The sequence below is a fragment of the Narcine bancroftii genome, chromosome 2 (genome assembly GCF_036971445.1).
Source record: "Narcine bancroftii isolate sNarBan1 chromosome 2, sNarBan1.hap1, whole genome shotgun sequence".
NCBI lineage: Eukaryota > Metazoa > Chordata > Chondrichthyes > Torpediniformes > Narcinidae > Narcine > Narcine bancroftii.
The window spans coordinates 280,498,658-280,514,134 of record NC_091470.1 but is presented as its reverse complement, the minus strand read 5'-3'; the positions used below and the strand labels follow the sequence as shown (position 1 = coordinate 280,514,134).

At 39.7% G+C, this 15,477-nt stretch overlaps 1 protein-coding gene across 1 annotated transcript in view; it reads left to right on the top strand.

The window, feature by feature from the left end:
* The window catches only part of LOC138755331 (A-kinase anchor protein 7-like), a 73,106-nt gene extending 58,049 nt beyond the window's left edge, over positions 1 to 15,057 (top strand). Inside the window, exons 7-8 of the mRNA XM_069921120.1 lie at positions 7,653 to 7,800; positions 13,003 to 15,057. Coding sequence (XP_069777221.1) covers positions 7,653 to 7,800; positions 13,003 to 13,661 — 807 coding nt within the window. The 3' untranslated portion in view covers positions 13,662 to 15,057. The remainder of the gene's footprint in view (positions 1 to 7,652; positions 7,801 to 13,002) is intronic.
* Positions 15,058 to 15,477: the final 420 nt, after the last annotated feature.

The window sequence follows — 15,477 nt, the reverse complement described above, 5'->3', positions numbered from 1 at the left end:
TGCAGCCTTAAGATGCACCTGTGTTGATCCTCAGTGAGGAGGAGATGTTGTTTCTGATTCATACTGACTGTGGGATGCAGTTGCTTTGGAGGGGGGTTTGTGATGAGACCCAGGGTTTGGAGCTTGTTGACCAGCACTGAGGTATGATGGTCTTGAAAGCTGAGCTGTAGTCAACGAATACCTGTTGTACGTGTTGCTGTTGTCAAGGTGATCCAGAGCTCAGTGAAGAGCCAGTGATATTGCATCTGCTTTGAAGGGATTGTGATGGTAGGTGAATTGCAGTGGGTCCAGATTGTGTGTACATGTTAATTTTGGCCAAGACCAACCTCACAGAGCATTTCATCACAGTACAGTAGATGTGAGTACTATTGGACGATAGACATTGAGGCAGCTCACTCTGTTCTTAGGGACTGGGATGAATGATGCCCTTTTAAAGCAGATGCGAACCTCCGACTCCAGCAATAAGATATTGAAAATGTCCATGAACACTCTGGCTCATTGGTTGTCATTCATTTTCAACACCCTGCCAGGCACGCCATCAGGGCCTAATGTCTTGCAAGCATTCCCCCTCTTGAAGGATGTGCTGATGTTGGCCTCAGACAGATATCATCCAGTCATCAGGTTCTGCAGGGATTGTCATGGGTATCATTTAGTTTTCCTTCTCAAAATGAGCATGAAAGGTGTACGGCTCACCTTGTAGGATGTAGTGGTGTGCAATCTGTGCCAAAACTGGTGAGTATCTGAATGTCTTAAGCTTCCCTCAAAATTGCCAGTTTGCTGCTGAGATGGCCTTCCATAGTTCGTACCTGGACTTCCTGTACCGGTCTGGATCACCGACTTCAAATGCCATCTACCTCGGCACGGCTTCTGGTTGGGATACTCCAGGTATGTACATGTGGGCACACACTCATCCATGCAGGTTTTGATGAAGTCAGTGACAGCCATGGCACATTCATTCAAGTTTGAAGCTGAGTCCTTGACTATGGTTTAGTCCACCAATTCAAAACAGTTCTGTAGGTGCTCCTCTGCCCCCCCCTCCCCCGACCATATTTTCACTGTCTTTACCACTGATGCTGTTGTCTTCAGTCTCTGCTTGTACACTGGGATTAGAACTACAGCCAGATGATCAAATGGCACAGGTAAGAAATCTATGATTGTACAGGTGAGGAGGAGGAGGGAGGAAAGAATTATTTTTGTCTTCCAAGTGATGAACAAAATTGTAGGTCCTATCAGAATTAATATAATATGAAACCTGACAGCAGAGGTATTGAAGGGCTTGGCGTGGATATAGTCACCGTATATCTGGATACTTTCCCTACGTCTGGCCGTACTGCCACAAAAGGGTATTCCTTTGTTGCAGAGTGTAATAAACAGAAGAAACAAAAAAATTGGAGAAATACCAGATGCAATATTACTGGGTTGGAAAAAGAAACGCAAATAAAATATTGGCTCCTCTTGGTCAATTATGATTTCATTTAGTGGTCATTGGAGAAATGTGTTGGATGAGAATGGAATACCTACAGATTTCAAAGGAGAGGGAATAAGGAATGGAAAAGAATGAAGGCCCTAATCTGATGCAGTATTGGTTTAAAAAGTAGCTCGGAAAGATGAACAAAATGTGAGAAATACTCGCTATTTCTGGTGCCCATTATCTTGGAGTTGATATTCTTTATTCCAGTCCACACCATGGTGAAAATCTGCTGCACCCCCTCTAAATCTTCCATCTTTACTGTACTGTGGCTAACAGATCTCCACACAATACTGCAAATATAGCTTGATCTGTTTTTTTTTTAAACAGCTCCAACATCAATGCCTACGCTGATGAAGACAAGAACACCTTACATAAAGTCCTCATTCAATGACAAATGTTATGGAGTCGTACATGGTGCAAAGATGAATTTATATGCTAATAATTTTCTGACCTTTGGACCACATCTCTTACCTAACCATCAACCTGTCCAAAAGCCTTTTTTAATGCAAAGATTGTACATGCACCTATTGTCACTACTGGCAGCTTTTTCAATCTGTGCAGTGGAAACACTTGCCCCTCTGATCTTTAAATATTCCCCTTTCCCCGAGTTGGAAAAAGACTGTGGCGATCAGTCCACATATGGCCCACGTAATTTTATAAACCTCTAAGGTCAACCATCAGCCTCCTGTGCTCCAGTGAGATCAATTCAATCTCTCTTGTAGCTGAAGTTCTCTATTCTAAGTAACATCCTGAACTCTTTCTAGCTCCACCACATCCTTTCAATAGTGATGACTAGAACCATGCACTATATTCCAAGTGTGGCCTAACCAATTTCTTGTACTCAATATCCTGCCTATGAAATCAGGCAAGAAGCTAAGTGCCTTCTTCAGTAACCCATCCACTACTGTTGCTATTTTTCGATAGCACAGGATTCCCATTGAAAAGCTTACTTGGATGGATGAACTGGGTGGTTTGCAATTACCTAATTTTGAGCATTATTATATTGCTATGCAATTAAGAATTCTCTCTTTTTTGAAGAGGGAGGAAAAGCTGCTTGGGTAAATGCTGAATTGTATAAAATGCATGAACCAAATTCTGAAGAAATGTATAAATGGAATAAAGGCTTATTGACAGGGGAATCAGATACACCAATATTATGACATTTGATGGGAATATGGCATAAATTAACAGGAGTGAAAGGATTCTTTCTTCTTTCTTTGGCTTGGCTTCGCGGACGAAGATTTATGGAGGGGTAATGTCCACGTCAGCTGCAGGCTCGTTGGTGGCTGACAAGTCCGATGCGGGACAGGCAGACACAGTTGCAGAGGAAAATTGGTGGGTTGGGGTTGGGTGTTGGGTTTTTCCTACTTTGTCTTTTGTCAGTGAGGTGGGCTCTGCGGTCTTCTTCCAAGGTGGTTGCTGCCCGCCGAACTGTGAGGCGACAAGATGCACGGTTTGAGGCGAGATCAGCCCATTGGCGGTGGTCAATGGGGCAGGCACCAAGAGATTTCTTTAGGCAGTCCTTGTACCTTTTCTTTGGTGCACCTCTGTCACGGTGGCCAGTGGAGAGCTCGCCATAGAACACGATCTTGGGAAGGCGATGCTCCTCCATTCTGGAGACGTGACCTACCCAGCGCAGTTGGATCTTCAGCAGCGTGGATTCAATGCTGTCGGCCTCTGCCATCTCGAGTACTTCAATGTTAGGGATGAAATCGCTCCAATGAATGTTGAGGATGGAGCGGAGACAATGCTGGTGGAAGCATTCTAGGAGCCGTAGTTGATGCCGGTAGAGGACCCATGATTCAGAGCCGAACAGGAGTGTGGGTATGACAACGGCTCTGTATACGGTAATCTTTGTGAGGTTTTTCAGTTGGTTGTTTTTCCAGACTCTTTTTGTGTAGTCTTCCAAAGGCACTATTTGCCTTGGTGATTCTGTTGTCTATCTCGTTGTCGATCCTTGCATCCGATGAAATGGTGCAGCCGAGATGGGTAAACTGGTTGACCTTTTTGAGTTTTGTGTGCCCGATGGAGATGTGGGGGGGTGCTGGTAGTCATGGTGGGGAGCTGGCTGATGGAGGACCTCAATTTTCTTCAGGCTGACTTCCAGGCCAAACATTTTGGCAGTTTCCGCAAAACAGGACGTCAAGCGCTGAAGAGCTGGCTATGAATGGGCAACTAAAGCGGCATCATCTGCAAATATGCCGATAGTACAAAACAGATTGTTATTCAATGTAAAGGGTATAAAAAAAAAATATAGAAAGGTTTAAGGGTTATTAAAGATTGCTTTCAGGATGGGCAATTAGTATTGTTTGACCAATTCAAAACTAGATATGGATTATCAAATAATATTTTTGGATATTTCTAGTTGAAGGCTTTCTTATGAGATAATCTATCTATTCTATATAGCCTAAAGATGAGATTTAAAATATTGTTACCAATCCATATTTGAAACATTTTATATTGGTTATGCACTTGTTAATTTTAGAAGGAAGTAATAAGAAAGATTTACTTAAATCTAAACATAGATGGGCAATTGATTTAGACCAGATTATTACTGATTTAAATAATGGACCCAGATATATTTTGATAGTATGCAAGGATGTAACTTGAAACTAAATTCAAACTGCCATTTAACAACAGCCAATGCAGAGTACCAAGTTGTATATTCTACCTCTGTACATTTGTTAAATATACAGAATTAGAATTAAGTGAGGTACTAAGAACTGTTGAGCATTGAGAATAACACCTTGTGTTGTCCTCAATAACCAAACTAAGTGTGGTTAATGTTTTAAAATGAAGAAATGGTGGAATCTACTTAATGTTGATGAATCAATGAGTGATGATTGATATTCAAGAAGTGATGTATTCCACCAATATTTGTTTTTTTTTAAATGGTAATTTGATGCTTAATGGACCAGATGGCACAGATGGCAAGTATTGCTGATTAGTTACAGTGTGTGCATTTCATTCCTACTTACTGCATTGTTGAAGTATACAATGTTAGATATGGATATATGAATTGAGGTGGGGGGGGGGGTGGAATTTGAAGTGTTGCATTTTTGCACGCTAAAACAGATCAGGATATTCATAATAAATGAATAGACTGACTCTGAAGAGTAGGGTGGAACAGTACCTAAGGGTACTGTGACAGTATATAGAAATGTTTTTGGGAAAAGTTTGTTAGAGTAGGTCACATGCAATCATTTTAAAACAGATCTTATTTGAAATACTGGAGATATAATGGCTTCCCACACCTTTTTGCAAGAGCTTAAAGAGTACTAAAGAGACATCACAAATGGATTATTGTTTATCAAGGCAACAGATGAAAGAGCAGGCTGGACCGCTATTGTCTGAAGGAGAACTTGCTGTTGTAAGAGGGTCATGTGGTTTTGTAAGCAGAGAGAGTCAAACAGGCTTTCTGTGTGTGTGTGTGTGTGTGTGTGTGAAAGAGAGAAGCAGAGATCACACAGAAGTTGCTGGGACTGAAACAGGACAAGCTGGCAAGCTTTTGGAAGACCGCCTGGTCGAAGCAGAGAGGACTGGCTGTCTAATGTTTCACTTGGAATAAGAGAAACAAAAAGGAACTCTGTGGTGACCTGAAAGAAAGAGGTTATCATCTGGAGAACCCTGAAGGGGCAAGTTTTGTCAGCCAGACACTGGAGTGGAGTTGTGGATGTCCTTGAACAATAAATCTCTCTGAAAACCAACAAGAACCTTCCTGAGCAGTAACCATTTACCTTTCGAGCACCAAAGCCTGGTGAATTTTATAAAATGTTAAAATCTGTGCACAGTATAAGAATTGCCTGCAACCAGTGAACTTGAAGAAGTGAGAACCAAGATTGGACTGTGAATCAAAGAACTTTTCTGAACTTACACACACATTACATACATGTGCTCTTAGAATTAGAAGGGAGTTAAATCAGTCAATAGGGTTAAGTTAAAGTGTGATCCTTTTTCATGTTTAAAGATAATTAAAAACAAATTTTGTTTAACCATTTGTCGGTGAATATCTACTGCTGCTGGGTTTATGGGTCCTCTGGGCTTGTAACAGTACAGATGCATTGTTCATTGCAACTGGTGGTTTAGGTGGACAGGGTGGTGAAGGAGGAGTTTAGTACCCTTGTTTTCATTGGGCAGGGTAAAAGTACAAAAGTTGGGATCTTGTGATTCAGCTGTACATTGCAATTGTAAGACATGCTTGGAATCTATGCACAGTTCAGGTTAATGGATATCAATATATTAGAAGGGGGTGCAGAAGAGATTCACCAGGATGTGTTAGGAGCAGAGGAATTGAGTTTCTGAAGGTAGGATAGGCTGTATCTTTTGTCTGCAGTGTAGGAGGCTGAGAGATGACCTTACAGAGGTTGTATATCATGAGGAACATAAAGTGAATGTTGTCCAGATGATAACATCTTTCTTTCAGGTCACCACAGAGTTCCTTTATTTCAAGTGAAACATTAGACAGCCAGTTCTCTCCTTTTGTATAGACCACAAAGGCCTTGGCTTAAGCACTCACAACCCATCGTCAAAATGGGGGTTTTCCACAAGCTTGCCAGCTTGTCTTGTTCCAGTCCCAGTTGCTGTTGCTGACTGCAGACCTCTCTCTCTCTCCTCTCCTCTCCTCTCCTCTCCTCTCTCTCTCTCTCTCTCTCTCTCTCTCTCTCTCTCTCTCTCTCTCTCTCTCTCTCTCTCAGAGCAACAGCCTGCCGCTCTGACAATTTCTTTCATCTGTGCTTTTCAAAACAACAATCCATTAGTGAAGTCCCTTGGGCACTCTTCAAAGCTTTTGCAAAGGCACTCAGAGCGACCTGTCTAGTTTGAAATGTGTATATGGCCTACACTTAAAAATAAACCTTACACACTTTATTTCCCAAAATCATATCTATATACAATATAAAACACAACATATTCTGTCACAAAGTGATTTATTTATTTAGTCATGCAGCACAGTAACAAACCATTTTGGCCCACAAGTCCGAGCCACCCAATTAACCCACAGCCCTGGTACATTTTTTGAATTGTGGGAGGAAACCAGAGCCCCCAGAGAAAAGACAGGGGAGAACATACAAACTCCTCACAGACAGCGCAGGATTTAAACCCCAGTCTGCTCCATATTGCTGGCACTGTAAAGGCATTGCACTAACCGCTATGCCAACCATTCCATTTGGAGGTCAGTGGAAGCTGATCAGTTTTTATACAAAAAAAGCCAAGGCCTTTGTGGCCTATACAAAAGGAGAGAACTGGCTGTCTAATGTTTCACTTGAAATAAAGGAACTCTGTGGTGACCTGAAAGAAAGACGTTATCATCTGGACAACATTCACTTTATGTTCCTCATGATATACAACCTCTGTAAGGTCATCTCTCAGCCTCCTACACTGCAGACAAAAGATACAGCCTATCCTACCTTCAGAAACTCAATTCCTCTGCTCCTAACACATCCTGGTGAATCTCTTCTGCACCCCCTTCTAATATATTGATATCCATTAACCTATTTTTAAACTAAAATATTTTCACATCCAGGATACACTCCATTTTTTTTGTCCATTCCATTCTCCCCTTCTCAAGTCACTTGGGCTCTGACACATCTCCAACATCCCTGGCAGAAGAACAGAGAGTCAGTTCAGAAGGAGATTTTTTATCCCACCCACTGTGCCTGGATCTGTGAAAGGCCACCTTGGCTAGGACTAGGAGCAGACTGACAAGGAGGTTCACTGATGAACAAGTTCCTTCTGACTATCCCTATTTGCCTCTGAACCAGGTGACCATGGAGTGAGGCACTGAAATGTAACCATAACTTGAGAAGGTTCTTCAAATACCCATCACATTCCAAATGAATGTGAAACACTACCTCTAAGTAAGATAAAAGGCAGATTGCCTGGGTTCCGGATTATTTGTTGCATGAACAGATGGCCATCAGGGTAGTTGATGGGCAAAGATGCCTAGTTTCATTTTACAGAATGATCGAGATACAGGTGATGACCAGAATTTGGGTACCATGTGGCCTCCAAGAGTTGAGTGTGGGCCTGGAATCACACCAGCAGGGTGAGTACAAAGCACAGGCCAAGTTGAATGTGATTTGACCCAACGTAAAATCTTTTTGGCATTCCTGACTGATGGGCAACACTTCTAAAGTAATGCAGTCAAACTAAAGCCTTCTAGTTGCACTGTTCTCTATTTCAGGGTTTGCGAAAAATCTGCCCAGAGCTCTACAAAGAATATCAAAATAGCATCTTTGGCACAGAAGTGTTTACACGCATTGACCTCTGCTCAATGCACAAGAAAAATCAGCCCTCTGGTTATTACCATTGTGAGAGCTCCATAAGTGTCGGTAAGTATGGTGATCACCTAATAGGCAAAATGAAAGTTGCAAGCTCATCGAGAGAGAAGAAAAATGAACATGCAATAAGTTTATAATCAAAAATTTTAATTACCATTTGTAGTTTGTAAAGATGCCAGTTCCTTTTCAAGAATTCCAAATAAACTAGGTAAATTTGATTGTGCCAACCATCTATCGTATAAATGTCATTCTCTCTGGAAGTGAACAACATAAAAAGTGGCCCCAACACTGACTCCTGTGGAGTACCACTGGTGACCAGTAGCCAACCAAAGTAGGATCCCTTTTTTTACCACTCTCTGTTTCCTGCCAATAAGCCAATTCTCTACCATTGCTAGTACCTTTTCTGTAATTCCATGGGCTCTCACCTTGAGAGGCTTTTGAAAGACCAAATATACAATATCTACTGCATGTCCTTTGCCTAATAGTAAAAACACAATGTTGGGAAACTCAGCAGTCAAACAGTGTACTTTGTGTAGCAAAGATGTATAACCAATGTTTCAGGCTTGAGTCCTTCATCAAGGTATGTCCTTTGTCTTGAATGCTTGTGGTTTTCTCAAAAATTGCAGTAGTTTGTCAGGCAAAATTTTCCCTGAAGCAAACCATGCTGACTTCGGCCTATAATGTCATACACCTCCAGGTACTTTATAACTTCCCTTAACAATTGACTCCAACAACTTCCCAACCACTAATATTAGGCCACAGGTCTATAATTGCCTTTCTGCTGCCTGATTCAGTTTTCAAACGGTGGAATGACATTTGTAATTTTCAAGTCCTCTGGAGCAATGCCAGAATCTGTTGATGCCTCCATAATCTCTATAGCAACTTCTTTCCGAACCAGAGGGTGCATTCCATCTGGTCTGAAAGACTTCTGTACCTTTAGACCATTCAGATTCCCAACCACCTTCTCTCTGGTGATCATGACTGAACTCAGCTCTTTCCTGACACCCTTGAAAGTCAGGTATACTGCCAATGTCTTCCACAGTGAAAACTGTAAAATATTAATTTAGTTCCTCTGCCATCTCCTTGTCTCCCATTACAATTTCTCCAGCTCTTTTGTAAATTCTTGATATACTTAAACCTTTTGGTATCCTTTTGATGTTATTTGCTACCTTCCTTTCAAAGTTCATTTTTCCCTTCCAAATGACCATCTTGGTGGTCTTCTGTAAGCTTTAAGAGGCTTCCAAGTCCTGGTTCTTTGCACTAATTTTTGCATGCTCTTTCTTTATCTTTTACTTTGGGTTTGACGTCATTTTTCAATTCAAATTCTTTTTGGAATATACTTGTTCTGAACTTTCCTTGTTTCTCACAGATATTCCAGCCATTGCTTCTCTGCTGTCTTCCTGCTTATTTCCCTTTCCAGTTTACTTTGGCAGTTCTTTTCTCATTCTTCTGTAGTCCCCTTCATTCCACTGGTATACTGACACATCTGATTTTAGTTTCTCCCTCTCAAACTGCAGAGTGAATTCTATCATATTATGATGACTGCCTCCTAAGTATTCCCTTACCATCAGCTTCCTCATCAACTCTAGTACCCAATCCAGAATTAATATTTTCCTGCTCTGCTCAGCCACGAGTGATTCTGAAGTAATTCGATAAATTCCTTCTCTTGCGATCCAGCACAAAAAAATCCCCATGGCTATTGAAACATTGCCCTTTTTTCATGCCTTCTCTATCTCTCTCTGAAGTTTTCATGCCACATCCTGGCTACTGTTAGGAGGCCTGCATACAACTCCCATCAGGATCTTTGTACTTTTAAAATTTCTTAATTTGATATATTCTGAACCCAGGTCTCCTCTCTCCAAAATTTTAATTCAATTTTTAACCAGCAGAATTGGCCTACACCCTCTATCTACCATCCTTCCATCTTTCCAATACACTGTGTATCCAAAGAGATAAAGTTCCCAGCTGTGGTCTTCTTTCAACCACTACTCAATGATGGCCACAATGTCATACCTGCCAACTTTCAGCTGTGCTACAAGATCATCAATCTTATTTCTTATACAATGGGTTTTTAAATGCAAGACCTTCAGTGCTGTATTAATCACCCTTTTCAATTTTGTTTCCAAAGTACCTCAATTTAAATCCGTAATCTTGTTTGTAATTTTGTCCTATTGACTGTCTATCCTTCTTCACAATCTCGCTACACACTGTATCTACTTGTGTATCTTCTGCCCTATTCACTGCCTTCTCATTCTGTTCCCATCTTCATGCCAAACCTGTTTAAATGCTCCCCAACAGCTCGAGCAAACTTGCCTGCCAGGATATTAGACCCTCTCCTGTTAAGTTGCAATCCATCCTTATTGAAAAGGTCATGCCTTCCCCAAAAGAGATCTCAATGATCCACAAATCCCCTGCACTAATTATTCAGCTATACGTTCATCTGCCCTAATTTCCTATTCCTCCCCTCACTGGCGCATGACATCCAGCAATCCAGAGATTACCACCCCTGAGGTTCTGATTTTTGATTTCATTCCTAACTCTCTATATTCCCTCTTCAAGACCTCATCCCTACTCCTATCTAAGTCATTGGTACCAACATGGACCATGTCAGATGTCTGCTCACCCTCCCGCTTGAAAATGCTGTTGACTCTATCGGAGATGTCCCTGGCACCTTGGAGGCAACACATCATCTGAGTCTCTATCTTGTTCACTGAACCTTCTATGGGTTTCCCCCATTGAATCCCCAATCACTATAGCTTGCTTCTGCCCCCTTCCCTTTTGAGCCAAATGGCCAGAGACCTGACTGAGAGGAAATTATCTGCAGGCAAAAGATCATTGCAACTCTGATATATAAATTGCAAGTGATGTTAGAACAGTTGTGTGATTAGAAAAAAAAAAGAATGAATAACATGGCACATGGTGAAGAAGTGAATATGGCAGAACATAGCTGGAAATCAGTTTGTGAAATTGGGTAGCTTTCAATATGTTCAAAGAAACTGAACAGATGGGAAGTTGACTGGAAAATTTCGAGGGGAAGTGGAAATCATTTAAATTGTGTTGTAAGTGCTATATAACCATATACAGCACAGAACAGGCCAGTTTGGCCCTACTAGTCCATGCCGGAACAAATCCCCACCCTCCTAGTCCCACTGACTAGCACCTGGTCCATACCCCTCCAATCCTCTCCCCTCCATGTAATTATCCAGTCTTTCCTTAAATGTAAATAACGTTCCTGCTTCAATCACCTCCGCCGGAAGCTTATTCCACATTCCAACCACCCTTTGTGTGAAGAAATTTCCCCTCATGTTCCCCTTATAATTTTCCCCTTTCAATCTCAAACCATGGCTTCTGGTTTGAATCTCCCCCACTCTTAATTGAAAAAGCCCTCTGTCCCTTTTAAAATCTTGAACACCTCTATCAAATCCCCCCTCAATCTTCTACAAAATGCTAACAGTGCTATCTGACTTATCAAACTTTGAATTGTTTTATCATTTTGTCAATAATTAACTGCTTGAAGGAGTAACAGAATTTGAGGATCTCACAATTTTTATGTGAATTTTCTGCAGAAGAGGCCACAAGGAACCTTAGAGACAGGACATTTCCACTTTCTGCCAATAGATGGCAGAATGAGAAAAGGGATTTTGTTTGCAACAATTAAGGTCATTATGTTCAGACCTTTACTGTGCCTTCAAAACCGTTGTGTGTATATAGGGGTCTGCTGAGAATGTATGTGGCACTGATCTGTGGCCAAGACAATTCAGTGAAATATGGAGCTGGTTAATCATTGGATGAAAGAGGTAGGCTGAATAACATTTGAAAAAATTCAGTTAAGATTAGAGAATGTTGGACAGACTTTGTTCCTTTTTAAAACAATTTGAATAATCCTTCAGCAAGTGCATACATTTGATGTAATCAAATTGGTTAAGATGCACAAATGTGAGGTGCATGAATTTAAAACTATAATTTGAGTAAAAGGCATTCAGCAGGACAGAAGATTAATGAAAGTGGAAATCAGTTGTTGGATATAATGTGTTCAGATTTTGGAATATTTAAAATTTGACTTGGAGTTGAGTCCTACAGAACCTTTAACTCACCTTGCCTGTGTTTCTGTCAAATACCTATCTTTATTGATACCAACTACCAGCACTTGGTTATCTTCTATGTTTTGTCAATTCAAGTCCTTGTCTGCACGTCTAAAGTTTTGAGAGTTCCTGTCTCCACCACGTGCTTGGGTAGTCAGATCCCTACAAACCTCTTCTCCCTTACTCCAAATCCATGCCCACTTGCTTTAGCCACATCTTTTAATGGGAAATATTTTCAATTGCCTACCCTGTCTATGCCTTTCAAAATGTTATGTACACTGATGAAGCCCTCCTACTCACCTGTTCTCCAAGGAAATTAAACTTTAATTTTTATCCCTTTCAACATACCCAAGTTTTGAGTTTATAATCAATTTTATAATATGATCTCAGTAAAAATGCAAGGGTGCAAAGACTACTCTGGGTATAGATAAATGCACGAATGTTCTATCTGGGAAAAGCTAATTTTTCAAGCACACAAACTCTGGAAACATCTCTTATGCCCAAATTGCTTTTATTGGTAGTGCCCTCAATGAAGTTTCTAATATCAAACATCTAAAGCAAATCCTTTACACCCACAAAGGCTTAGAGGATTATAAGAATTAAGTTTTATTTTGGAAAATGTACTATCAACAACAAATACATTTTTATTTTTGAGATTTAAACCAATTCCTCTGCTATTGTCTTTTTTTGGATTCTAAAATGCTGTGGATTTTACATATTTTAAGAACTTCCAATCAGTAGCTCCAATGCCAGGGTTTGTTTCAATTGCCTCCTGCTTATAGTGTCACCTGGAAGTGAAATACACTATGATTTGAGTTTACTATTCTTGACTATTCTCCTCAATATAATGCACTTTTAATAAACAACAAAGACATTTTTTTCTGATTAAATGTTTAAATACACATATTTTGGCAAAAATGAACAAAACATGATTGGGTTCTCAAGAACACGAAGATTTTGGGGAAGGAATGGTAAAATAATGCTGTAAACTGATTTTTATCAAAATCAGTGGAAAAAATTTGGTCCAGATACCCAGGCTAACATAAACGCTTTTGTATCATTAAGCAGCCAGATTTAAAGTTGAATGATTCCAATATGGCAAGAGGTAAACAAAAAGCTTTTCCTTTGCATCAAGCTACAGTCTGGTTTTTTTTCCCCCTTTCTTCCACAGGATTGAATAGCACATCATGTTCTTCCAACTTTCTTTTGGGGAATTCAGAAATTGCCAGTACTCTTGAGTCTCTGCTAATATCTTCAGAAAAGTCAACAAAACGGATCGATTTGGAAATGCCACATAATTTAGAAGACTTGAAAGAAGAAAGCTTAGCTTATAATCCTCACCTGACTGGACTATCTGCCATAGAGTCTACAAATTTGGACGAGAGTTCACAGAATGCTTCAAGAAATCTATTAACCGATGATGCTTTCACACAAATGGATCATCCATTCACTGGGATTCTGCATGTGCAGAGAGAAGGATTTGACAAAATACATGATGATTTAGTGGCTATTAAAGCAACCATCCAGTCTAGTTTGGATTGTACTCGAGTTGGAATCCAAAATAGTCTGCATCATCTAGAGTCTGCTATTCAATCAGAACCTGAGAGATGTTCTGCCCAGTCTGGGTTGCCAGCAATGCACACTGGAATGGAAGAGCTGAAATGCATTGTGCATTCTAGAATGGAGTGTTTAGAGAGGTCTATTCAGTGTAGCTTTGCAGTATTGAATAGTAATATAGCTGCACTGAATCAGAATATCGTTGAACTAGCTAAGGTGCTAACTCTAATTCAAGCTTGTAATCCCACTGACTCATTGTCTCAAAATACTTAAATGTTGTGATGAAGATTGGTTCTATCATGTGAGTGCACTTGCTCTAAATTAATTGGGAATATCATCAAAGCATTTCTGCAGATCATTGGTGAGAAATTGCATTCCAAAGATTTGCACAATTCCTTGACTATTTCCTTGGAGGAGTATTTTCCTCTATAGATTAAAAAAGATTACTGTAGGAAACTTTGTCTAATTAACATGATTGAAAAATTATCACATTGAAGAAACTTTTGCAGTGTAATGTGAAAAGTAGAAATGAAGGACTATATATCTTTAATAGGTTGAAAGCAAAATATTAATCAAGAGGCTAGTCTGAATTCCCATGCCCACTTTAATGTCACATTTCCAAACTTACAAATTGTTCTTCCACTGATCTGAGAGGGGAGGGAATGGGTCAGGTCAGCAACCAAACAAAATAAATGGTCCACTGACTCTGTAGCACTACTTCTATAAACTGGTTCAGGCAAAAATAGAAAACTAAATCATGCACTTAATGTTCTTCAGGGTGACTTGAATCCACTGTTGTGTGACTGGGAATAAAGTGCTATCATCAAGACAGACCTGACACACAATGCATGCATTGTAATTCTGTCATCAGTCCTTGTTACATTGAACTTTAGTTCTCATACAGACATGGAAAATGGACATAGAGTAACAGTAAAGATCGACATAATAGAAAATAATGAGCTACTCTGCTTGTTGGGGGCAACAATTGTAGAGGAATAAGTGTTAAAAATTCAGACCTGTTTTGCTTCTCACTCACTGGAAAATAGACATTTGGATGGTTTCAATCCCAGATTGGTACTCCACAATATTTTCTTTTGAAGGAATACCATATTATGTTTAAAAAAAAAGTCAATTTAAACCACTTTTTTTCTCAAGTACAGAGCATTTGTTAGTAGACTGGACTTTAGCATCAAATTTAATGCTATGGACAAGGTTTTATGAACCCCACACCTTTTTATTTCTAGTTGCAGGTCACAAATATGCATGTAATTTAAGGGGTAAACTCTGTTTAGGGAACAAAAGGATTAAAGAATTAATTGCTTGTGTTTTGATTTCCAGCCTCAGCATTATTTGCATCTTTTTGTGCTGGTGCCAAGAGAATAGGAGTGCGAGATATACTGCAGCGAATAATTTCGTTCAAAATTATTAAACATAGTTATTAGGTTTGGTTTGGGGGAAGATCATTTTGACTTATGAAAGATGCTTGTAAATCTAACAATAAACTATGCAACAAATAAAGCGGATGATTTTGTTTGCAAGCTGGGACTTTGTTTAGCTGAATATTATTCTGAAAGAATTGGAAATATTTTTCAGTTTGTGTGAATTGAGAAAAGAATACCTAAATGGCCTTTCTGTAAAGGGATCTACTGAAATAAATCATAACATATGATCCATTGTGTACCCGAGTTTATTTCAAAACCTAATTGAATAATGGCAAATATAAACTGTACACCCCAATGCATCAATAATTCAGACATTTGCAAAAGTACAGGTGAGTTCACATGTAAATTCCTCTATATCCAGAACTGAGCAGAATATTCCAAATGGGGTCTAAATAAGGTCTTGATTAGCTGCAACATAATATTTTTAACAGCTGTGTTTTCATACTATAGTTTGGGGAGTTATAGATCAAGGTGTTTCAGAACTAAGTTGTATGCTATAGGAGCCAGATTTTCTTTGCAAAACTGAAATTTGACTTTAATTTTGGACAAAAATTACAATAATCTGATGCAGGTGTCTGTTATTTTCAGAAAGAGCATTCGATTGATTTGACAGCTTCTGAAGTTCTGTGGAGGTAATGGGGAGGCAA